The following is a 24840-nucleotide window of genomic DNA, read 5'->3' on the forward strand; positions in this document are numbered from 1 at the left end:
TAAAAAACAATTAATGATACAAAATCTCACGTTGCTGCTGGATCGTAATCTGCCCAGACTCTGATAAACTCGTCTAAATGATGGGGACCCAGAATGGAAGAATCTCTTGTGAGGTAGTCAAAATTATCCATGATGACGGCAACGAATAAATTGAGCATCAAGAAAGAAGAGAGGAAAACGAAACTTGTGAAGTAGGCATATGAAACGTTGCTACCGCAAGTTTGGCCTTTTTCAAAGTTTATTTCAGCAGAGCCGGCTCGTGCGCAATCTTTCCCTTGAACTGCAGCCATCATAATATCCTGCCAGCCTTCTCCAGTCGCGCATCGGAAGAGTAAAATAACTGCGTTGAAGAAAGACTGGAAATTGTTGTGTCTGTTGATTTCGGTGGCAGCATTCAACCAGATATTCCCGAATACTTGCATTCCAACAATTGCGTAAATGAAGAAGAGCATTCCAATCAAAAGACACACATACGGTAGAGCTTTGAAACTTTGAACGAACGTCCAGAGTAGGATTCGGATGGTATATCCTTGCTGCAGGAGACGAATGAGACGAGCTGCTCGGAACAGTCGAAGAAATCCAAGCGACACAAAATGACCTCCGAACTCTGTGACCAGCGCATCAGTGATAGAACCGACGACGGTGACGAAATCGAAACGATTCCAACCATCACGAAAGTAATTCTGGAAAAAAAAACGGAATTAGTTCTGAGTCGAAATTCACATCATTGTAGGTTTTGCCCGCTAGCAATCTGGAGGCCACGAGTTCAAGTCCGGCCTTACGCCCTAGCTTCACCCAGCCTCTATTCGGACGTGGAGCAATCCACGACTGGATTATTGTCCGCAGTCCCCGGCTAGGACGTGGCTTAAATTATAGCCCGGTGGGAACACCACCAGGCAGTGCACCTAACTCCCAGATCCAAAGTGCATAGCGCTTGTAGATCGGATTGTCCTTTAATCATTTAATCATAATCCTATCGATTTTTTGAAATTGTAAGAATTTAGGTTATTAGCTATGACCTTTCATTTGACGTTACTTTACAAAAGTTTTACTGACTACCACAAGTAGCCTAACTCGGATCCACTTTTTCACAGCTCTCTGGCCCCGTTTCTTTTTATTTTTGACCTAAGGTTTATGTACGGATTTTGTTGAGTTTGAGTAAGGATACAATAAAATTTTGAAAAAAATTTAATTAGAAAACATTTTTTGTTGGTCTTCAAAAAATCTTCAAAACAATGTTAAATGAGAGGTCATAGGCGAGAAAAAACCGATATGCCACGAAAAAGATATACATTTTGACCCATGACTCCCTTCATATAAATTTGAACTCTACTGCTGTACAGCTTTCTGAAATCTGAAATTAACTTACTCTAACACCGAATGCCAAAATCTTCAATATACTCTCCACTGTAAACACGGCCGTTAATGCGGTATTGAAAAGCCTCAAAATTTCTTCATAAAACAATGGATTATTGTAGTACTTCATCATCAGAATGAGCGTGTTGCAGCAAATCATTGTCATGATAAAGTATTCAAACGGCGGTGATGTAACCAGCCTCCATATTCTATACTTTGTAGAGTTCTTGTCTTCCGGCATGAATAGTGATCTTGGCCGAGCATTCAGTGCAAAATCGATACATTGTTTTTGGTTCTTGTCCAAGTCTCCTTCGCTTAACTCTGCTTCTCCTTGTTCTTGAAACGTGATGATAATCAACGCGACGAAAATGTTGACGAAGAAAAATGGAAAGACGATGAAAAACATCACATAGAATAGAGCCACTTCAACCCGAAAAAATGGACTTGGACCCTGATCTTCGAACGTTGTGTCCATACTGTTCTGCCGAATGCCAGGCCATCCTTCTCCTGTCGTTACAACGAATAATGTGAGCATTGCGTTGATTGTGTTGTCGTAGTTGAACGGTCTCAATCGCCATTCACGTTGTTCAACCCGTGGTGGATCATTCTGATTATCGTAGACAAAGAACTGCCCGTGGCAAGTGTTCGCGAACTTTCGGTTCTTGTCAGTGCAGAAAAAAAATTTCCCGTTGAAAAGCTGCACTGCGATTACAGCAAAAATGAATTGAAATAGAAAATAAACAATAAGAATGTTGAATACATTCTTCAATGAATTAACAACACAATCGAATACAGCCTGAAAAAAATTATAGCTTAATTTTTTCCGCTCAAATATGTAGTTCTCACCTTGAGCTTTGGAATTCTTTTGATTGTTTTGAGTGGACGAAGCACTCGAAGTACCCTCAGCGATTTGATTGTGTTCAAATTTTTACCAGCACTTCCTTCGGTACCTCTGCAAAATTGGTTACTTGATTCGAAAATCTCCTGACAAATGATAACTCGAAGAAAAGCTATCATTCAGCAGGAGAACACACAAAAAAGTTGTGCAATAAATGGGTATAAAACTGTGTGGCGCGGTATGAATCAGATTTGGAATTAAGATTTAACGATTTTTTTGTTGTGGGTTATATCGGAGAAATGTTAATCTTTTTTGGAAGGAAAAGTTGGTGGCTTAACAAATATAAAATGGTGAACTTTTGAGATTTGGAGGAATATATAGTGTGTGAAGAAGGCTGAGAATAAAAACAAAAAAGCAACTAGAAAGTTGGTTGAAATATTTTTCCGCTTTGAACTTACGTGTCTGTACTGCTAAAATATAATTTTATTAGAGTAGTTTTAAAATAAAAGCAAAAATGTTTCAAAATAAAATAAAGACTTACGCAAAACCAAATGCGAAAAGTGCGCATGTTACAACAATTCCATCAAGAATATTCCAGAAATCGCGGCAATATGATCCGGGATGTAGAAGAATACCTTGATCAATCAACTGAAATTGTATTGATTTTTTGGTTTTTTGTATATTTGCTTGAGTTGTTCAAGCATAAACAAACTAAAATACTACCATAGTAGGCAAAATGTTTTCAACTAACAAAATGTTGCCAAATATTTTGGTCAATTTTGTCAAAATTTCATAACTCTGTTCTGAAAAAAATTACAGCAGCTGACATCCTGTGGGTTTGTTTTGGACTAAAATTTTATGGGGATTCCAACATTGCAACATAATAAATACAATACAACTTTAAAACTAGACGTTTTTAAGGAACGAAGTCACATTCGGAAGTGATATCCATAAAGTTTTCTACAAAATTCAATTGTAGGTCACTCAGCAAACCCAGGCTAAAACCCAACCCGCCTGGTGTCAGCTGCTGTATTTTTTTTAATCAAAACAGAGTTATATACATTTGACAAATGTTGAATACATAGAATAAGACCCAAGTATTATTTTGTTATAGAAAGTATGTTGCTAACTATTATAGTATTTAAAACATACGTGCCGACAGCGAATTGGCCGACACTGTTTATACATACCTTTAGAAGCATTTCACATGCAAAAACTCCAGTAAAACAGTAATCCATATACTGTAGGACTTTGTTTCTCGGATTTTCTTCATCGACTGGATCTTCAGCGGCTAGAGAAACCGATGAGAGACAGATAACGGTCATGACCATCATTTCAAAGTATTTGGTGCACACGATACTGTGAATCAGAACTCGGAATGGATTAGTTGGCGAGAGAAAGAACATAGAACTGTAGGGAACCATGGGTTTTGGACCTCCAAATGGTGACTCTTCTTCTTCGCATTCTTCGTCCAAATCTGAAATGAAGTTTTTTTTGTGAAATTGCAGTAAATTTAAAGAAACTACCATCCATAGCTCTTGCAACCGCACACATGTCTCCAGCTGTTTTTCCCTCCATATCAATGGTGCAATGATCACCTTCTTGGTACTGTTCGTCAAGTTCTTCAGATTCTTCCTCTATTTCATTTGCTTTCTCGTCTGCTTCTTCAGCTGCAGTGAGTTCCTGAGCGTTGGCTAAGTTGTCGACGGCGATAGCCAAGAATACATTCAACAAAGTGTCTGAATTATCAAAAGTTTTTTCATCGAACCTTCAAAGAATGAAAACTTACAGTTACCGAAAAGTACTAAAACAATAAAGTAGATAGAGTATGGCCATCCACCACTGTAGATACCTCCTTGTGATTCAATCGCGAGATACATGACTTCGTTCCAATCTTCTCCAGTAAGGATCTTAAGTACATTTATACACTTACAATTGATAACGTTTTTACTTACTTGGAATACTGTAATGAGAGCAACTGGAAAAGTGTCAAAGTGTGTGTAAGGGTGCATTGTTGGAAAGTTGAATCTTCCTCCGAACAACTGCATTCCAAGAAGGGCGAAAATGAGAATGAACAAGAAAAGTAGGAAGAGAAGTGAAATAATACTCCTCATGGAGTTCATGAGTGATCTGACTAAATTACGAAGTGACACCCAGTATGATGTGAGCTTGAAAATTCGAAGAAGTCTCAGCGCTCTCATCACCGAAATACCGAATGATCCTCCATACACTTCAGCCCAAATTACTTCAGCAGCTGATCCAACGATGACCACACAGTCGAAACGGTTGAATTTAGATGCAAAATATGTTCTTGATCCCATTGCGAAAAGTTTCAAAAGCATTTCAACTACGAAAATTCCGAGGAACACGAATTCGGCGTATTCTGAAATATTAGAGCCATGAAATGTATACAAGAATTTTGGAATTTACTCAGAAAGTCCGTGAACCATTGTGGTTGGCCATAGTGTTCACTGGCAACGCAGCAAGTGTTTAGAAAGACCAATGTGATGACAGACCAGTAGAAGATTTGGGTTTTCACCATGATACGGATTTGAATTCTGAAAGAATTTAAAAAGTTTGCTTTTTTACATGATTTCTGAGTTTGAAGTAATTTATTCTTTCATACATTGTGGTCAGGGGTGTACGGCAAATTTCAAAAAAAAAGAGATTTGTCGAATTGGATAGCCTATTCAAGTTTTGCAACTTTGCGCACATACCAAAAATTGACCAATTAAAATTAAACCGAAACTATTGATTTTGTTCCAGAAAATCTATCGCAATAAAATAATAAATATTGAGTTATTTTGAACTTTTTGCAGGGAGACCAAACGGATCTCTCCAGATACAAACGTGCGCTAAGAATTCAGTAATTTTGGTACTTTAAAGATATTACAAAATTTCAAATTTTCACTTTACTCTGCTATTGCAGGTAGAAGAGGCCTGCGTGATGTTACCCACCTAAGCTGGAAATTTATATACTCAAAAATAGTAAAACACTATTATTTATTCTTACCTCAGTTGTTTGATGAATTTTCCAACTGAATGGCAACATCCTCGTTTCTTACGTTCTGCTGAAATTGAAAAGTTACTAGAATGCCCCACAAACAACTGTCTACCCGGACAATCAAACGATTCCGGGTAGACAGAAGAAATAGTTAGTGAGTCAAAAACAGCTTGAAACACTTCACCTCAAACGACATGCCTTTGAAAAGAAAAGATGAAAAATCACTCAACCACACTGCAAAAATCTGTTTAAAGAATACCATAAAATCTAGCTATATAATTTTCAAAAGCGGAAAGTTTCAGTAGTTTAAAAACATGCTGAAGAGTGCTAGAAATTTGTTTTAAAAGCTGAAACTAGTTTTGGGAAATGTTGATAAAACGTTAAAGTTGAAGAAGGATGCTAAATATGAATAAACAAACTTGATAGTAAACTTGAAGTGTAAAGAAAGTCGAAAAAACATCAGCGTGCCGAATGGATCTGAATCACCGCAAAAAACTGGCAATCATGCATTCAATCAATCAATCAATCACTCAATCAAAAACCTCAAATAACTGGTCAGTGTAATTTCAAAAAGGCATGCGAATGAAAGAAAATGCTCTTGCCGAATTCGTCTTCTACTGTTCCACCTTCGTCGACGTATTCCTCTTCCATTTCGTCTTCGTCCTCCTCAAAGTCCTCTTCAGTTTCTGTAGACTGCTGTTTTGAGGCTTGTTTTAACTTTTTATTAGCGGCTCGCCGTCTGGCTTCCATGATCGCTGCTTTTTCTTCTTCAGTTGTTCGATCTTCTTTTAGAATCACCTCTTCGGCTGTTAAAATCCATTCTAGATATCTGAAAAACGAAAAATTGACGAATTTTCCAATTTCAGTGTCGGACAAAAGTAAAAATGTTTTTTTGGTTTTTTGCTGATTAAAAAAAATAGTTTTCAAACGAGCATAACTCACAAACTAGGAACTTTAGAATAAAAGCTTTACCGAGGAACTGTTTCCTAGAATGTTTTCTACATGTTAACACGTTTTGAACATTCCAAAACATTGAGGCCAAGAGATAAAGCGGTTGACACTTCGCGAGTCCATTTTTGGCTATTTCTTTCAAATCGCCTGATACTCAAAAATTATGAGTTTTCATTTAAAAAATTTTTTAATAATTTGAAATCAGTTGCTTTTTTTTCAAACAACCGATAAAGTAGGCATATATGTAAGTTTAAACACGTGGAGTACCAGCATTATTTTTAATATTGATTTTTTCAAATGTTAAAGCAAGTTTGAACATGTAAATAACAGTCTAGGCAACAGTTTACCAGTTGAACTTTTCTTTTGAAATTTTCTAGTTCTTGAGTTATACTCATTTGAAAACTGTAACAGATTTGCAAAAAATCATAAAAATACTTCTGTATAATAAAAATACTAAAAATTTCTCTATCTCATCCACGAAAACAATCCGCCAACTCACCCGTTAAGCTCTCGTTCAATTTGTTGTTGCCTTCTAAGCTTCAAGAATTCCCGACGATTTTCAACACGTTCTCTTTCCTTGGCGAACTCTCTGAAAATTCAAACTTCAAACCCGATACGTCTTCTATAAAACTCACCCAGACAATACTCCGAGAACGAGATTGAGCATGAAAAAAGAACCTAGAACAATGAGCGGAATAAAGTAAGCCCAGTTGTATGTGCTTCCAAGTGAATCGTTTGTGTAGTACATTACAGTGGTCCACCCTTCCATAGTAATGCACTGAAACACAGTTATCATAGCAAATCCGATATTGTCGAAAGAAGTAATTCCTGAAAATTGGGAGGTTGGACAATTGAAGCGACTATTCCGATTTGTACTAACCATAATTAGGACCTATCCATTTTTGCAAACAAGTCGTTCCTTTTACATCACAGTTATAAACACCCATTGGAGACGTTTTGTTGGTGCACGGCATTGGCCTCTCGGAAACATTTTCAATTTCACCGCGTTCGTTGTAGCAAGCGCTGTGAAATGCACCCGAATAAAATTCCAGTCCGATGATGGCGAAGATGATAATGGCAAACAACACAAGTAATCCAATTTGCAACAATGGTGCCATAGCACACAAGATCGACTTGAGGACAACTTGCAAACCTACAACACAATTGTTATTATTATCCTTGGTTAAAAAAACTACTTTTTCATTTAAACTGAAATAAATTATTCGAAAAAAATGCTCACTTGGAATTCCAGAAACCAGTTTCAGCGGTCGAAGCACTCGAACAGCTCGCAATGTTCGAAGATCGACAGAATCCACCGGTTGGTTGGCGGTCTGTGTTGCCGGAGAGAATGGTAACATGGTGACGACACTGAAAAAGTTCCAAGTAAACATGCATTGTCGGTCCATATTACTAACTTGAGTTGTTTTAAAAAAAATACTATTATAGTTAGAATTTTTTTTTCAACTAACAAAATGTTGCCAATAATTTCCTCTACATTTATAACGTTAACAAAATTATATAACTCCTTTTCGAGAAAAGTTACAGCAGCTGACATCCGGCGGGTCATTTTTTTAAAATAAAAATGTCTAAGTGCCTCATAACTATCATGAAAACACCTAGTTTCAAGTTTGTGGGTCATTTAGCAATTCTTAAAAAAAAACAGGCCCACCGGATGTCAGCAGCTGTTTTTTCAAAAAGAAGCTATATAACTTTGACGAAATTGAATGTGTAGAAAAATTATCGACAACGTTTTGTTAGTTGAAAATGTTTTTTTCTAACTATCATAATAATATACCAAAACCGAATAGAATATTCGCCGGCATTTTCCAAAATTCCAAAATTTTCCAAAAAATCTCACCCGGAAACTACTACAATAAAATCCATGATATTCCATCCTGATCGAAGATATGATCCTTTATGTAATGCAAAACCAAACGCTATGACTTTCAAAACACATTCTAAACAAAAAATTCCCATAAAATATGGTTCGGTTCGTTCCAGCCATTCCGACAGTGCCTTTTTGTCGTTTTTCGGCAGATGTTGCTCCATGGATAGTACCACACAGTTGCCTATAATTGTCAATAAGATGAAGTATTCGAACGGTCCCCATTCTATGATGGCCTTCGCGTTTCGACGAATGATGTTGTCCTCGGCGAAGATGAATAGGGACGACGGACCCTGAAAATAGCAAACTCGTTGTCTCTCGTTCCATAAAAACTCAAAATTCCGGGTTTCACCCTAGGCCTTGGAAGTTGTAACATAAAAAGTCCCACATATCACACTTGGGACTTTCTCCTTTTTTTTTCTTTTGGTCTACTGTGTTCAAATTGTGTTTATTGGCACCCAGTCAGACAATGCAATCAAGAAATAAATATATGGAACGAAACTCAATAAATTTGCGTTTGCTCCATCTTACATTAGGCTGTTTGCAAATTGCGAAAAATCCTCCCGACTTCGTTTCTAGAATTTACTCGCATGATTCTAGTTGGTCACGCAAACTTTTTTGCGAAGAAAAAAAACTTGAATAATATGGCAAAAGAAGATAGTGCATGTAGGCTGGATTAGCCCTATAAAATTTAAGATTATGGTTCCACAAATTGTATTTTAAATCTATAGGGGGAGTGGGTATTCTTGAAAAATTTTAAAACTCTTAAATGCATATTTTAGTAATTTATATGGAGTGAATTAGTTGATTCTGCCAGATTTAAGACGGTAGGTATCCAAAATCGATCATTTTTTATGGATAAAAAAAAGTATGGTGAAATTTCAGACTTCACCAAAATTTGGCTCGAAATTTTGACCCCACATAGATATTTTTTCCAGAAATATTTTTTTTTCTTTGGTTGTTTCGAACCAGCTTCAGTCTATTTTATCAAAATACCTACAAAATCTACCCCCTTCAAATATGAAATTTAATATAATAGGTTTTTTCAGACTTCTGACAATTTTCAGTTCAATCAGAAATTACATATGAAAAACAGTCATTTGTTGAATAAAATGTTACATGTTTCATGCTTGAACTCCATTTCAAGTGCTTGTATTTAAAAATTCTCGTGGTTCAAACAAAATTTTAAGAAATTACAAAATCATTTACTGAAAACTTTGTAAAATCTGAATAGTTATAATAATAAATATAGTATTCGGTCATGTGTATCTAATTCCCTTTGGCAATACTCTCCTTTAATGGATCTACCTTCAAAAATCTATAACTATGCCTGTGAACCTTTCCTTCATTTATTATGATTTCCATAATTCCAGTGTTGACTGCAAGTCTTAAATGCAAATGAATATTTATATATTTTTTACCACCCCCCCCCCCCCCCCCCTCAAAATAGGGTGAAAACAATGAAAAGAAGGAAAAACGGAAACGCACATCTCTAGCTCATTCTCCCTTCATACACTCATTTGGGAAATGTTTCCTTTCGTAGGGAGAGCTTTCTGTGAAAGAAGATATATGTGAATAAATGCTCTACTATGCTCAAATACATTTCTTCATTGCGAAATGAATCTCAGAGTAGGGTGAAGACGGTGTGTAGGAGTGCGCACGTGATGGTTGGGGGGGGGGGGGGGAATGTGTTAAGGTATTGAAACTAGATACACGGGATTGCGTGAACAATTTTTGATTATCGATTAGTGTTTTTTTTTCTATGCTGTCATAGTTTAATTAATTTGTATATTAATAATTTTGAAAAATGTATGCTGTAAGAAGAAAATGTATTTGGCTTCTGCAAAAAAAATAGCTGTCAAATTGTTAAAAAGCACTTCTATAATGCCAAAACGACCAACTAAAATTACTATTATGTTTAGTGGTTTACGTGGTACCATGCTGTCCCATCTCGGTTCGATCTACAAAAAATTCGGGAATTTTTTACCCAAAAATATGTGACGTCAGCACGTTCTTAACCACACGAAATCAGTTGAGAACTCTGCGTCTCTTCTCCCGCATTTTTGTAGATCTGCGTAGATCAAGCCGAAATGAGACATTCTGACACTACGTGGTGGTTGTAATGCCAATTTCCCTACAACATAAGATTTAACAAAAATTTTCGATTTTTCCGAGTACGTGAATTCATTTGCCCGAATCTCGAACTGAATTTCTCCATTTTTGCCTTGTTTTTTATCATTTTGTGTTTTCGAGGAGCGCTTCGTCCCAGATTTTTTGACCAAAAACGCCCGCTTCTGTGGCTTCGGCTTCAGCAGCATCAGCGGAATGGAGAGAAAATTGCGTAGTAGTTGTACTGATTGAATTGTTGGTGGTGTGTGTCGTCGGCCCAGCGCCGGCCAGAGTTGGTCAAGAGAGATGCAAAAAGAGCTCAGAGTCAAAGGCACATTTCACAAGGAAATGTTATTTTCGGTACACACACTTCCGCCGGATGAACAATAGAAAAAATAGGTGAAGGTTTTTGAAAAAAAAATGCTTTGTAAAGCTTTGTTGTCCGGCTCCGAAAGTAATCCTTTATAATGTGGGATTTATCATCAGTGATACTTGTGTAATATACCTGCCCCAAAAATGTTAACATTTTTGGAAATTAGGATTACTGTTGCTCTAAGCCTAAAAATGCAAATCAATTTCAAATTTTTATTAAATTATAATACTTTTTTAAAAGAAATGAATGGTAAACGTATTGGAAATTAATATTGGGGCAGGTATATGTATTGATACTATGCTATACTAGGCATGCCCGAAGTTGAGCTGAAAACTTTCCAAGCAAAGTTCTCGAAAATGATGATCTACATTTCCCGCTCACAATCAGGATCATTTCCAAAAACTGCGAGTTTCTTGAATGGGTGGAATATTTTTGCCCATCCCCTTTCTTCACTACTTCTTGCGATTCTTGATAAACACTATGGCGAGAAGATGCACAAAAATGTCCCAAGGGAGCGAAAATTCATGGAAGTCAAGAAGCAAGACGTTTTCGACGTTAAACGATGAAATGGGGAAAAAGAAAGTGCACCTTTTTCAACGTGAGCTGGAAATTTCTGGAAGTTTCAGAAATCCAGAACAGATGTTCATTTCATATTTCCTGACTTCCTGATCTTCATTTGCTGCCTCATTACAATTCACTTCAATACCGGATGCTCTCTATTATTCAGTTGACCTTGTAGACAGACTCCTGGTGTTTGGCGGGAAAGGCGAAAAGAAGCTGTTTCCTCTTCTTCCTATGTCTCTCTACTAACGCTACCTAATAATACGACGTATGTGTGCTAGTATTGTTTTTCACCCATCCCCAGCCCTTCAATTTCCAGTAACTTCTAGAATTTCATGTCATCATTGGCCAATAGCTTCTAGTTGCGATCTTTTTAACCGTAGAATTCTACATAAATATTCAGCGCCCTTAATTTTAAAACGAAAATTACGCTGCTACCGATAACCCCACTACAACCCAAAGAATGGCTAAAAGAGGAAGGACTTCTTTTCCTCTCATTTCAAATGCATAAGCCAGTTGTCAACGGGGGTCTTCGGGCGCGGTTATTTCGTGTAATGCTGCGAGCACCGGACTGTGTTGAAACGTACACACATTTCTGAACAACAAAAGAGCACGCTGACAATGTTTTGCGCAACGACGATTGTCGTCGGGCGCCGCCACTGCTGAATGGATCATCTACATCCGTCAGCTTTTTGCACTTGAATGAATGCCATTGACGGCGACAAACGACTCCTCTCTCGTTGCACCAACGCAACACACACACACACACAGAAGCTCATCAATTTTTCAACGCGGAAAAGTGAGGGCAAAAGTGCATTTGAAAAATGTATAGCAACAACGTTGTGTTCAAAGAAACAGTTAGAAACAAAGAATACATCCTAAGAAATTTGAATAACTGATAGAGATCACCAAGTCAAACCAGAAACTCGTCTCCTTTTCTCATTGAAAATTCTAAATTCTAGATTGCATGATGTCGAGCTAGAGATCTTCTTGGGAGAGACTCTTTCTCTCTCTAAATCTGGATGATCCTTAGATATGAAATATAATCTTTCTTTTATTCTTGAGTGCTTCTCATAAATAACAGGGCGACTTTATAATAATTATTCACTCTTTTGAGCCAAATCCCCCCCCCCCCCCCCATTCTTTTCAATTGTATGGAACCGACCAAGCAACAACACAAAAACAATGCCGAGTGAATGAAGATAGAATACAAACGACATGTCAGAGGTTCCGGCTGTTTTGAACGTATATACTCAAAATGTGCTCAAATCAACAAATTGCGGAATGAAACTTCTCAAAAAACTGTTCAAAATTTCGAAAAAAAAAACCCAATTTTGGCCAATTTATCGTAGAGAAAGTAAGCTGAGGCGCAAAAATTTACTTTTGTTTTGAAATCAATATGCTTTTACAGTACTTAATTGCTCTGTCTTGCTCCGTCAGTGGTCTTTTCCGTTTTGTATGACGATGTGAATAGAGAGTTGAAGCGTTGTGCTTGGCACAAGCAACAAGAAACACGAGCCTTTTTGCGCGCTCTCGGGTAATATGAAAGAAAATTTAATTAGACGGAGTCGCCTGTTGATTACGTCTCTCTACACACACACATACACTCACACATACATACACACACGGCGCGGCAAAAATTGAAATGCCAGAAAAAAACTGAGAAGAGCCGTCTTCTAACGCTTCCAGGACCACAACTCGAGCACTGTTACAGAGAAGAGAATTTAGTAAATTGAAGGAGGAGTGACGGTTTTGGGTATTTTGGTAACATCTCAAACAAAAAAAATTTTAATTGGAGATTAAGGTAAAATATGGCATATTTTTCAAATTTTGAACCGCTGTTGATAAATTAAAACAAATTTTAAACGTTGGAATTATTTAAGTCAGTAAATGTTTTTGTCAGGTATTTTTTTGTTGTTTTTTTCAATCGCCATAGACTTTTACGAAGGGAATAGGAAGTAAAGTTCTAGAAAAAAACCACCGGGATAACATAGTGAACCGGAAAAAGAACATCTAAGGATCCTACCTTTTCTTTGACAGGTGCATTGGATGAAAGTGTTGTCTTCCTGACGAATGTGCCAGACTCTGCTTTTTGCTCTCTTCGGGCCTCTTCTGCAGCTAGTCTGAAACGGAACGAATTATGAATTTTGTAGAGATTGATATGATTGAAGGAGGACTAACGGTTTGGTTCTTTAGACTCAAAATGTGCTCGAATTGGTTAATGAGATTTTTCAAAAACTATTCAAAAACTGTTTATGGTGATTCAAAATTTTACAAAAAAAAATTAAGCTAATTTCAACTAGATTCTAAAATTTTGCAAGTTTTCATGTGTCACAGCTGTTGGAAATTAACTATTTTCAAATTATCTTTCAACTTTATTCTTTTAAAGGTACATTTAAAGCCGATAGGAGCCCAATTTTAGGTGACCTACCGGCTTAAAACGGAATAATATGAGATAAACTACCAAATTATAAAGTTAACAAAGCTATGATTTGAAAAAATTTCCAACTGCTAAAACTTGTATAAATTTGCAAAATTGTATATGTCAGCTTACTTAGGTTTAAAATTTTGAAGTTCCATACAAACGTTTTAAATTTTTGTTATATATTTGAGCTTATTTTGAATACATATGTTTAAAAAACTATTTCCCGAGCGTTAGTTCTTCTTAAAATTTTTTATCGACACCCTGAAGTTATTTTAGTTTAGGTACAAAACTTAGAATTTTTTGTACTTTTTTGAAACTAATTACTTTAAAAAAATTTTAATACTGAATGCGTTAACGATTTTAACATCTAATTCAACTAGACATATTATTATAATAAATTCAAAAAAAAAGACAAATATGGCATGCATGTAACTCTCGATCGTAACCATAATAACCGAATGTACCTTGCAATCTGGTCTATTCCCAGCATTGCCAGGGGGACAGATTCCTGTAGTGTCCTATCTTGGCCGACGGACTATTCCGCAAGTGATGGTGTGCATAATGGCGGTGGCGTGGCGTTGGAGAATGGTGCGTGTGGGACCTGCTGTTGCCGGCTGCAGCTCACACTGGGCGAAGGGGAGGAAGGGGGGGGGGGGGGGGGGGGATAACTGAGTGAGGCGCTGATCCACCGTGGGGGGCTGGGTTTCGCGAGTTTTTGAAAATGGGAGGCGGGTGCCCACGTCAAAGTCTTACTTCCAAGTCGAGTAGTCAAGATCAATAGACGAGGGAGAAGAGGGGGAGGAGAAGGCAAGGCAGTAGTGGCTAGTTGCTGGCAGCTCGCACGACAACCACGCTATAGGCAAAAAGGGGAGGGCACAAACGGCCGAGTCACTCATTGGAAGGATGTACACGAATAGATAGATATGTTTTAATATACATTCGAGCATCCCTAATTGTCTGGATAAATCTCTATTTTCGACACAGACACATTCACACAAATTGTGCATACGCACCTCACAAGGAAATAAAGAATAAAGACAAAACGTGCCCCCCCCCCCCCCACTCCTCACCGCTTATAAATCTCACTCTCTATTCCACTCTCTACCCACACTATTTTTTCCCATGAAGCGCTGTCCATCAGCCTACTACATGATGAAAAAGCAATATTGTCTAATTTTAATGCTTGGCCCAGTACATTGCCCACTAGTTATCTTCATTATCCACCCACCTGCTACAGGTGCACACCATAATTATGTATTCTCAATGCCTTTCTCCGTTTTTCTCGATAGACAGAGAAAGAAATCTTATTCTCTCCCAGTTCGTTTTCGTTAAACAACGACGAAACGAATTCCGTAGGGACTTTGAAATGTGAAAAGGATATCAATCTTGAATTTCACAATTTTCTCTACGCCTTCCTTCACGTGTGCTTTGAGAGTACTACGGCATTAAATATTGAAAGTAACATAATATAACACTTTTTCAAAAATTTGAAGTCTAAAAGGGGGTAGAGTTTGTGTCAAAAAATAACAAACATTTATGGCCTATCGGTTTTAAATGTACTTTAATCAACAAAGCAACGCGAGGTGAATGACCAAGATATGCAATTAAAGATGATAATTCAGAAAAAGTCAACTTGCAACCGCCGCAAAACGGAAAATATGCCAAAATTCGAGATTTTAGCTAGTTAGGACGAAATTTTGAACCTCCATAAAAAATTTTTTTTAACTTTTTGAGAAGTTTTATTACGAAATTTGTTTATTTCAGAGTTGGGGTTATAGGTTCAAAATATCCCAAGCTGTTATGGAGTTAATCAAGCAATGTCGCGAAATGTATTGAAATCATATGATATAATAAAAAATTGATATTGAATTCTACTAGCTATTTGGAAAATAATTTTGCAGATTCTATCAGTCTTGAATTGACTTTTTGCCAGATATGCCACACTTTGTAGGAATTTCTATAAGTTTGTTATTTTTTCGGGTGAAGTGAACTTGAACGTGTTCAAAAAGTAACAATGCAGAAAAATCAAGTTTTTGTTGAATATTTGATTGTTTTTTTTTCTAAAATTACTCATGTCAAATCAATCAACTCGATTTACTCTGAAAAGGTGAAAAACGCTTTTTCTATTGGCACACAACTACAGTCTGCGAAGATTGAAAAAAATGGTAAAATTACCAAATATCATGATAAAATTTTACAAAAATTAGGACAGTGCACGTGGTATCAGGCTGACCCATTACGATTTAATCTACAAAAATGCGGAAATTTTTTGCCCAAAAAATGTGACGTCAGCCCGTTCTTAACCATACGAAATCTGTTGAGAACTCTGCGTTTCTTCTCCCGCATTTTTTGTAGATCAACGTAGATCAAACCGAAATGAGAAACTCTGACACCACGTGACTGTGTTCAATTTTGAGACAAAAAAAAAGCGCGAATAAAAAAAATTATTTCATTTTTTTTTCACTTCTTCTGACTCAAATTTCAAATTTTTCCAAATTTTTCAAATTTTACAAAAATTATCAATAAGACCAAGAAGATCTACACTTTTCTAGATAAATTTCCTACTCCAACTGAGCCAAATCAGTGAGCTGGCCAAGTAATGTGTTGTTTTTTTGAAAACATTTCAAAAATTCAGAGCTTCACTAGCAGTATATTCATCTTTTCAGGTACTACAAAAAACATGTAGGAGTACGCGTTGTTTTTTTTTTCTAAATTTAGGTCCACCTGCATCACGGTTCGGTGGGTTAAAGCTTTTTTGGGCTTTATTTTTCTACAACGTTGTATACAAAAAAAGATGGAACACTCTAAAAACACAAATTTTCGGAAGACGTAATTGTGGGCTTTTTGAGGAAAATTGAAAAAAGTTTCAATGACTCAGTGAGAGCATTTGGATTTTTTTGCGTTTTTTTAAAGGTTATGATTTTGCATAAAAAGAATATTGATCCAATATGACCAATTAACATACTAAAGCACTTTAGATTTTATTACAGATTTTTGAAAAATTTTAGTCAACTAAAAAAAAGAGATTTCAAGAAAAGTCAGAGCATTTTCGCATTTTCCGACCGACCCTTAGAGTGTTTAATCACATTTAAATTTTTAAAGTTAAAATTTCCACAAAAAAAGTGGCAAAAATAGAGTAATAGGCTATTTTTGACAGTAAATAAAAAATTTACAAATTTTTAAAGAAAAGTTTTACTATGATAATTGGACATTTTACCTCCATAGAAGTGGTCTAACAACACAATAATCTAATAAAAACAAATTGTTTTATTCTAGAATTCGGAAAAGCTGACAGTTGGCAAAATTCCAGATTTTAGCAAAATTAGGCGTTTTTAAAAAAAATGGTAAATCGCTATTAACATTTTTGAGAAATAATGTAGCGTTATGTATTATGTAATGTTTCTGGGGTATAATTTAATAGTAAGTATAATAAATCAAAAAAAAATTGGTTACTCCTTCAATTTTCAACTTTTCAGCAAAATTTTTTGAATTTTTATTTCGGAATACGGTGTTATTTCGTTACAATTATTTTGATCAGTGAACAAGAAAAAAAAATATTAACCGATTTTTTAAAGGAAATTTTGTAACCCAAGCGAACAAAATGTTTCGAACATTTCCAAAAATCAGATTAGACTAAAATGATTACCTGTCTCTTCTCTTCCACATATAACTGTAGTACAATAAGGTGAATGTATCGGGTTTTCGGTACGCTTTTTTATAATCCGGTGCCATTTTTTCAAGTACTGATGCGTGGAAATGGAAAAATAGAAAAGACAAAATATAGGTTGGAAGTTCGGACCACTTAGTGGGTGACCGAATGAGACGTGTTGGCAGAAGCCAAAATGTGGTGAGATAGTAAATTGGAAGAGCCGGACAAGAGCAAGTGTCAAAAACAATCATCCAATTGTATAATTTGACGCGATTTGCTGCATTTCCAGTTGGCGGGAGACCTTTTTCCCTTTTTCTTTTCCTCTCTTCCTTGGCCTCTCTTTTTACAATTCCAAAATCCTCTAATGCACTCCTGCTTTCTACAGTAGTAAATTAAGCGTACAATTGTGTCGGGACAGCAGAAAAAAATCGCCATTTTTCTCTCCTGACAAGCTGGCTCTAGAACAATAATGGCAGTTTCTGTTGGCGTTCGTTCACGAACAAGAATCATATATTCATGTCTCGTCTTTTGAACACGACGCTATGAATGGTATCGCTAATATGAAATATAGGAACAACAAAATAGAAAACAATAGGCAAACAGGCGTATATTGATTTTTGAAGTACTAGTCAAATACTAAAATATTTTCGAGAAAAGCAATCCGACATTGCTGGCCTAAATTCCATTCACTTTTGGTTTTACTGTGATTTCCTTCAGTATTTCAAGCATCTTAATCTCAAATACTATAATGATTAGCAATGTATTTTCAACTAACAAAATGTTGCCAATTACCTTTTTCTACACTTTTGATCAAGCAAAAAATAAATTAACAGCTCAGGCAAAAATTACAGCAGCTGACATTCGGCGGGACTGTTTTTGATAATAATTTTCTAAGAGACTCTGCATTTTGCAAATGGTTGTTCTGTCATGACCAGGAAAAGTTCAAAAAAAGTTTAAAAAAAGATTAAGTGAAATTTCAAAATTTAGAGCATGATTCAAAAACCCAATTCAAATGTTTCACAAAGCATTTTCATATTAAAAATCTAAACTGTAAATTGTTGCAACATTTATGTGTAAGACTCTGATTTCAAAAAAAATTTTGCTCGAATTTATAGAAAATTTGGCCAATTCCAAGTCACGTATGGTTTATATTTTGTATAAATTTTCCTAGTTTTTTCCTTTTTTTTTCCTTTAAAAAAAAACAGATTTTTAAAGTTGCGGGCCATTTATAAGTTCTAGTCGAAAAACTGGCCCGGCGGATGTCGGCTGCTATTTTTTTTCCTTTGCTAACTATTGTAGAATATTGGCGGGCACTGTAGGCACTAAATCTTGAATACAAAAAAAGGAATCAAGAATCTATTCAAAATAAATTATTGCTCAATCAAGCATAGTAATCAACAAAACTCTTGGAAATTAATCCAAACACAACATTGAATGAAACAGGAGAAACTAATATTAATTAAAAAAAAAACGGTTAACCATACCTTGGTAAGGCTGGCCAAACAGCCATCTGAACCGCTTCTTTTATCATTTCGCCGGGTCTTGGCGTGCGAATTTCAAAAAGGCGGTCATTTATTGAAATTTTTCTAGGATGTATCGGCGATGGTATAATTTCCGATGCGGCGATTGGTATCATCCATGGCTGTAATCGATCGAGTGATGGTAAGAGCCTCGAGACGGAACCATTTGGCTTGGAGCCACTGGCACCGTCGCCGTCGTTTCCCATACAGGAGTCAAACTGCTCCAGCAGTTTTCGACTCAAGGCAACATAACAATGGTTGGCATTTCGAGAGAAAGAGAGATGACAACGATTTGAAGATCTAAATGTCAAGTTCCATGATATTGTCAAAGAAAGTTTGAAGGAAATGAAGAAAAACAAGTAGTCAGAATGTGAGTAGAATAAAAATGAGAAGTATGTACCAGAAGTGAAAATGATTACATCGCACACTCCTATCTCTTTCTTTTCCGACATCTGGTCATTTGCCAGGGATAGCCAAAAAAAATTATTAAGAAGCTCCAGAACTTGCGGGGTTGAACTTTTTTATTACTTGACCACGTCAGGGCTTACAAGGAAGAATAATGAAATAATTTGAATTTGTCAAAAGATACTTTTTCTGTAAAATATTTAGTATTCGAAATATCATGCTTTTTATCAAATTTATTTTCAAAAAGGAGTAGCACAAATAGGGGAATAGACGGTACTTCATCTATCAGTATTTCGAAATATTTTTCAACTTCTACAGCTTATATTTCAGTTGTCGTGCAATTTTGTTGTAAAATGACAAAACACTTAAAAAAAAAAATAAATGACATAATCCTGAGATGCCCGAAAATCATGCCAAACTTTTCAAATTATTTGGACGTTATTTTAAGTTTACAGTCAAAAAGGCGCAGTCTGCCGAAAAGCGGTAATTTTTTTCTACAGGTGTATTTTTTTTGAAAATATAGTATATAGTATAGTACAATTAAAAATTGTATTGTAGTATTGTTTTGAATTTATTTTTGAAAAATTTCGAAAAAGATTATACATATTTCTATAACCTCTCCGCTCCGGACAAAAAATATTATTTCGAACAGACAAGTAGCTGGAGAAAAAAAACGACGAAGTTCCTATTTCTGCATTCTAAAATGTGACAATGTGGTTGCACCAGTTCGATTCAGCTCAATTCATTGTGCTCAAAAAGGCGTGAATTTCTATTTTGCCGTGAGAGCAAGGCACTCATCAGATGAGTTTAAAATGCATACATTTTTTATAGAGAACATTCACACACTTTTTGGAAAAAATTGAACAAACGAAAATGGAAACGTGAGCAAAAGTTGAAGTTTCAGAGTTTTCATTCATATTTTTTCTTTGTTACGTGGAAAAGAAACAAAAGGTTTCAACTAATTCATTATGGACCACCTTTGAAACAATACAGCTTAATTTTTTTCTCTTTCTGTAAAAAGAGTTGACTAAAGTTCAAAAAAATATTTTAGAGCAACTTAAAAGCGGGTAGCGCCAAAAAGGGAATTGTGAAAAATTGTGAAAACCCCACAATGATACTAAAATTATACTAAAACGTTTCAAAAAAAAATTTCGAAATTATTTATCTACTGTCCAAAAGTGGCAATTAGAGAGTTTTTGCCACTTTTTCAAAAAACTATAGCAAGATTGCACGTACGAGCTCTAAGTAATATTTTAAACATAAGTAGAACACAAAAAAGAAGTAAAATCGTATTTATCCACGATTCCCAGAAAACTGGCAAAAACTGACATTTTTTTCAAGAAAAAAAAACAGTATAAAATTTAAATTTTAAGCGAGTCCCCCTACTGGCGCTACGCCACCTTTAAAAACAAATGAGGTCCGACAAGTTATACTTTTTTTTGATTGACAACATCCAAAAAAGTGGCAAAAACTGGAGTTTTACCTCATTAAAAAATGCCCTAATTAAAAATTGTGACTTATAAATAAAATATAGTGATGTTCATTTTAGTAATTTCATTTTTTTTTCTATTATAAATTTGTTTTGAAAAACTGCCAGTCAAAATTTGAACGTTTAGTACTGGCCAATGGAGGTGAAATATAACAAAGGACAGAAAAAAAAATTTTTTTCAGAAAATTCATTTTATAGTCAAATACTAATATTCAATAATTAAATATAATTTGAAAAAAAACAACTTTGGTTTAAATTCAATTTCCAGATAATTTTTCTCAAAAAGCATCAGAAGCAGGGAGCAATTTAATTTTTCAAAAATACATGTTTTTCTTAAACAGAAAATGCGTATGTTAGTAAGTGGCCGTTAGGCTTGAGGGAAAAAGACAAAAACAATACAAAAAATCGAGAATAAAAAAGTTCTAAATTTATTATAATTTTTTGAAATGTGGAAAAATCGCAGTTTTTGCCTTTTTTTGGAAGTAGCCGATCAAAAAAAATTTCTTCGAGTTTATGGTCTGCGTATGTTTCAAATATCATTTTTAAACATTGTGTTGGGAGATAGAAAATTATTTTTTGACTGAAAAGTGCTTAAATTAACCAAGTTTCTAAAAATCATGATTTAGAGAAACTTACAAAAAGTGTGCTATTCAATATAAAATAAATCGCTTAAATTTATAAATATTTGAAAATATATGTGTTGAAAGATATGATAAGAAAGAGGAATATACATTTTCACCTTATCAAATTCGAATTTCAAAATTTAGGCTTTCTGTGGAATACACTTCCTTATACAGCTGAATTGAAACGATATATCGAATTTTAGGGAGAGAGAGTGAACTTCGATAATCAAAATGCAATCGCATCACCCACCAATGCCAAGATTTGAAAAAGAAATGAGCTCGACAAGAAAGGAGGCAAAGGTGGTGTTTTTGGCTCCCTGCTTCTCCCACTTATTTCTTACGAGCTCATTTTTTCTCGACAAGAAACATTCACAAACGACCAGCTCGAAAAAAAGGGAGAAAATAGGAGAAAAAAAACACTTCGTAGTCACTACACAAACCCTGGCATTGACAATTAGGGCGCACATAATTGGTGGTGAATGTCTCTCGAATGATTGTCAGAATGATATATCACAGCACAGATGCGGTCGGAACCCGCCGTATGCATCGGATACGCCTCGTCAAATTTATTTATTTTTCTTCTACCCGCCCGCCCTACTCGCAGAGCACAAGAAGTAGAAATTGAAAATGCTGCACTTATCCATTCATTCAAGTACCTATTTATTGAGAAGAACCTGCTTATATACAAGGGTTATTTTAAGAATTATTCTCACTTGCGGAGATTTACCAAAGTCAAAATTCACATACATATTAAAAAATTTCCAGAATTTAAAATAAACTCAATTATTATTACTCAAGACTTTTCAAAAAAAAAAGAAATTAAAGGAGAGGTAGCGCCAGTGGGAAAAGTGTTAAAAACTACTTCAATGATGTTAAAATGACCGAATATCACAGTAAAACTTTACAAAAATTTCTTGGAATTTTTTTTATTTAGTGTCAAAAAGTGGCAATTACTCAGTTTTTGCCACTCATGATTTTGGAAGTCGACCAAAAAAAATTGTTTTTCTTATATTTTTATACTGTAATTTTGTCGTAATTATTTGGATTAAAACATTGTAGGGGTGGGAACATGCGGCATTACTTTGGATTTCCTCAAAAGCTCTTTAAAAAACCTATTTTTTTGGATTGTTTTATTTTGATATTTTGACGTTTTGGATCATAATAAGTGTAGTTAGACAAAATCCCCACTGGCGCTACTCCACCTTCAAAGAAACAAGTGATGCCTAGTGGCAATGGGGAAAATGGAAAATGTTTTTTAATTTGGCGGTTCCAAAAAATTTTCAACTGAAAAAACACTATTCCAAATCCTAATACGGACAAAAAAAATTACAAAAAGTCTTCAAATTGTTTGAAATTTTTGGGCCAGGTAAACAGGAAGTTCGGGAGAAAATTCCGATTGAAGAATTAATATTCTAGACCAAGTTCTTACATATTTATCCAGCTGTCTACATTTTCTATAATTTTATAACAGTAGGCGTTTTGATCATTTGATTACATAATGTCATGTTTTAAGACAAGTCACTAAACATCAACTTTTCTCAACAAAAGTGTGAAATTTTTCCAAAAAAAATCTGCACCCGGATACGTTAGAACGAACCAGGGAAGAAAATATAGCAGACAAATCAGTTTAAATGTTTGATGCCGGAAACAAAAACGTAAAAACAAAAAAAAATGCGAAAAGAAAACTGCTCATCGTAAGATTAAAAAAAAAGGAAAGCAAGAACTAATTTCGTTTGGAAGAGCAGAACAGAGAGACAACCATAAGAGAAAAAAAGAAAGAAGTTTCGGAGAATAATTCTAAAATGCGTAGTATCTCGTTTCGGCAAAACGTGCCTAGAAATGGTGGCTGATGTTTTAGTTGATACATATCCGCACGCTATTCACTAATTTAGTCCAATACTAATTACGCAAACTGCTATTCATTTGATACACGAGAAATGACAAAAATCCTTAAAAACCTGACAGAGTCTACCTAAAATTGACAAAACTCCCTCAGAGGAGAAATATCGATTCTCGTTATTTTGAACGTAGTTGCGGCGGTTCAAAATTTCAACAAAAAAAAGCAAACTGTTAGTTAAAATCTCTAATATTGTTGTGTCGCAAATTGACTTTTTTCGAGTTGAAATTATTTATTTTTACAAAAGTCGGCTTTAAATGTACCTTAAAAACGGATTAACGTGAGATAAACGACCAAAATATGCAATAATATATGATAGTTTTTAAAATCTCAACATCCGTCCTCTGCACCACGAAAATGTAACCAAAATTGAAAATAATAGCTAAAATTAGGCTTTTTTTTTGAAATTTTAAACCACCATAAAACATTTTTGAAAAACAATTTTGAAAATTTTCTTTAAGAAATTTGTTCCTTTGAGCAAACTTTGGGACTATACGTCTAAAATATCCAGAACGTAAAAAACGTAATTTGATTGGTTTACGTCAGTGAGCACGAAACAAAAAAGTAATTGCCTTCATTTTCCCGTGATTTTTTTCATCAATTTTGGCCGGAATAGTTAACAGGAAAGGAGCGAACACAATAGGATGTTTTGAAAAAATCGCCTTCCCTAAGGGTTTACCTATCAGGGCACTCTCATCTTATTTCTCCTTTATTTATCCTTGGCGCTTTCCCCCTTCGCCTAGTCAAGATTTGCGGTTTTTGGCGAAGGGCGAATAATCGGGATACTAGTCACAAAATGTAACAAAATTAGTTGAAATAAGTGAAGGAGAGAGGAGAAAAAAAATGGAAGGAAAAGATGCCGCTGACTAACTCGGTTATGAACTAGCACGCAGATGAAAAGAGAAATGGAGACCCCGAAGCGGGGCAAAACGAAGAGTCAAAAATGGACGGATGAAAAAAGGTCTGGGAAAAAAAGATCGTTGAATTTAAGAAAGTGAATACTTACTAAAATATACATTTAAAGGGTCGAGTAGTGTCAGTACGGAAGTTGCTTTAAATGTCTGATATTTCTGATATTTCTTATTTATGAATTAAAGAAGATTTCGAATTCTGAGTTTTTAGAAAAATTTTACAAGTTGATTTTTTCAGTTTTATTTTTGCAGGTTTTCGCAGGTTTGCAGGGAACACGAAAAATAAAAAAATTTCGATTTCTATTTTTGTTCCGGTTGTTAATAAGGCCTGCTTTAGAACTTTCCGGCTTTCCGGCTTCAAGGTGGAGTAGAGTCAGTGCAGAAATTCCATTAAAACACGCCAATGGTATAGCAATGACCCCAACATAGTTAAAACATTCGAAAACATTTTCTAAAATTTATAAAAATTTTCGAAAATTTGAAAAATCTCAGTTTTTATCTAATTAAATTTGAAAACGATTCGCTCGATAAAATGCTATTTCTGCAAACTTTCAGTGTTTTCCGAATGTTTAAAGTTGCGTTCTTTTTGGAACAAATCGGAAACATTTTCGACCGAAGCCAAGTTAAGAAATTTTCAGATTTTTTCAAAAAAAAAAAAAAACAATAATTTTCCAAAAATCTCCCGAGAATTTTCACCTAACTTTAAACGTCATAACGTTTTGAAAAACACTGAAATTTTGCAAAAAAAACCATTTGGAGCAGTTCTACAGGCCTCCAAAGTAGTGGAAAAATGCACTAAAACAATTTCAGATCGAAATTTAAGAGGTTGAGAGTGACATAAAAT

General features: G+C 35.2%; 1 protein-coding gene and 3 non-coding genes across 18 annotated transcripts in view; 2 read left to right on the plus strand and 2 right to left on the minus strand.

Moving 5' to 3' along the window:
* Positions 1-24840, minus strand: part of unc-2 (Voltage-dependent calcium channel type A subunit alpha-1) — a gene marked incomplete at both ends in the record, with an annotated part of 52607 nt that overhangs the window by 6515 nt on the left and 21252 nt on the right. For 4 of the 15 annotated variants that reach the window (NM_001348592.5, NM_001348594.5, NM_001348593.4 and 1 more), the window contains 18 exons: positions 31-683; positions 1370-2152; positions 2203-2308; positions 2736-2842; positions 3385-3671; positions 3721-3933; positions 3984-4104; positions 4150-4577; positions 4625-4752; positions 5208-5265; positions 5825-6027; positions 6649-6738; positions 6785-6977; positions 7030-7302; positions 7390-7517; positions 8008-8327; positions 13104-13200; positions 18636-18877. In NM_001348592.5, the coding sequence (NP_001335571.1) occupies positions 31-683; positions 1370-2152; positions 2203-2308; positions 2736-2842; positions 3385-3671; positions 3721-3933; positions 3984-4104; positions 4150-4577; positions 4625-4752; positions 5208-5265; positions 5825-6027; positions 6649-6738; positions 6785-6977; positions 7030-7302; positions 7390-7517; positions 8008-8327; positions 13104-13200; positions 18636-18877 (4430 nt within the window). Of the gene's footprint in view, positions 1-30; positions 684-1369; positions 2153-2202; positions 2309-2735; positions 2843-3384; positions 3672-3720; positions 3934-3983; positions 4105-4149; positions 4578-4624; positions 4753-5207; positions 5266-5800; positions 6028-6648; positions 6739-6784; positions 6978-7029; positions 7303-7389; positions 7518-8007; positions 8328-13103; positions 13201-13966; positions 13993-18635; positions 18878-24840 lie in introns of those variants that run through there. The other 11 variants (NM_001348588.4, NM_001348589.4, NM_001348590.4 and 8 more) reach the window with 5 other exon arrangements.
* Y76F7A.5 lies at positions 17282-17429 on the plus strand. The gene has a single exon (NR_070548.1). It is a non-coding gene; the product is annotated as an Unclassified non-coding RNA Y76F7A.5 (non-coding RNA).
* Positions 19872-19922, plus strand: Y76F7A.1. The gene has a single exon (NR_070549.1). It is a non-coding gene; the product is annotated as an Unclassified non-coding RNA Y76F7A.1 (non-coding RNA).
* Y76F7A.2 lies at positions 19872-19922 on the minus strand. Its single transcript, NR_070550.1, has one exon. It is a non-coding gene; the product is annotated as an Unclassified non-coding RNA Y76F7A.2 (non-coding RNA).

Source organism: Caenorhabditis elegans, chromosome X (genome assembly GCF_000002985.6).
Source record: "Caenorhabditis elegans chromosome X".
NCBI classification, from domain to species: domain Eukaryota; kingdom Metazoa; phylum Nematoda; class Chromadorea; order Rhabditida; family Rhabditidae; genus Caenorhabditis; species Caenorhabditis elegans.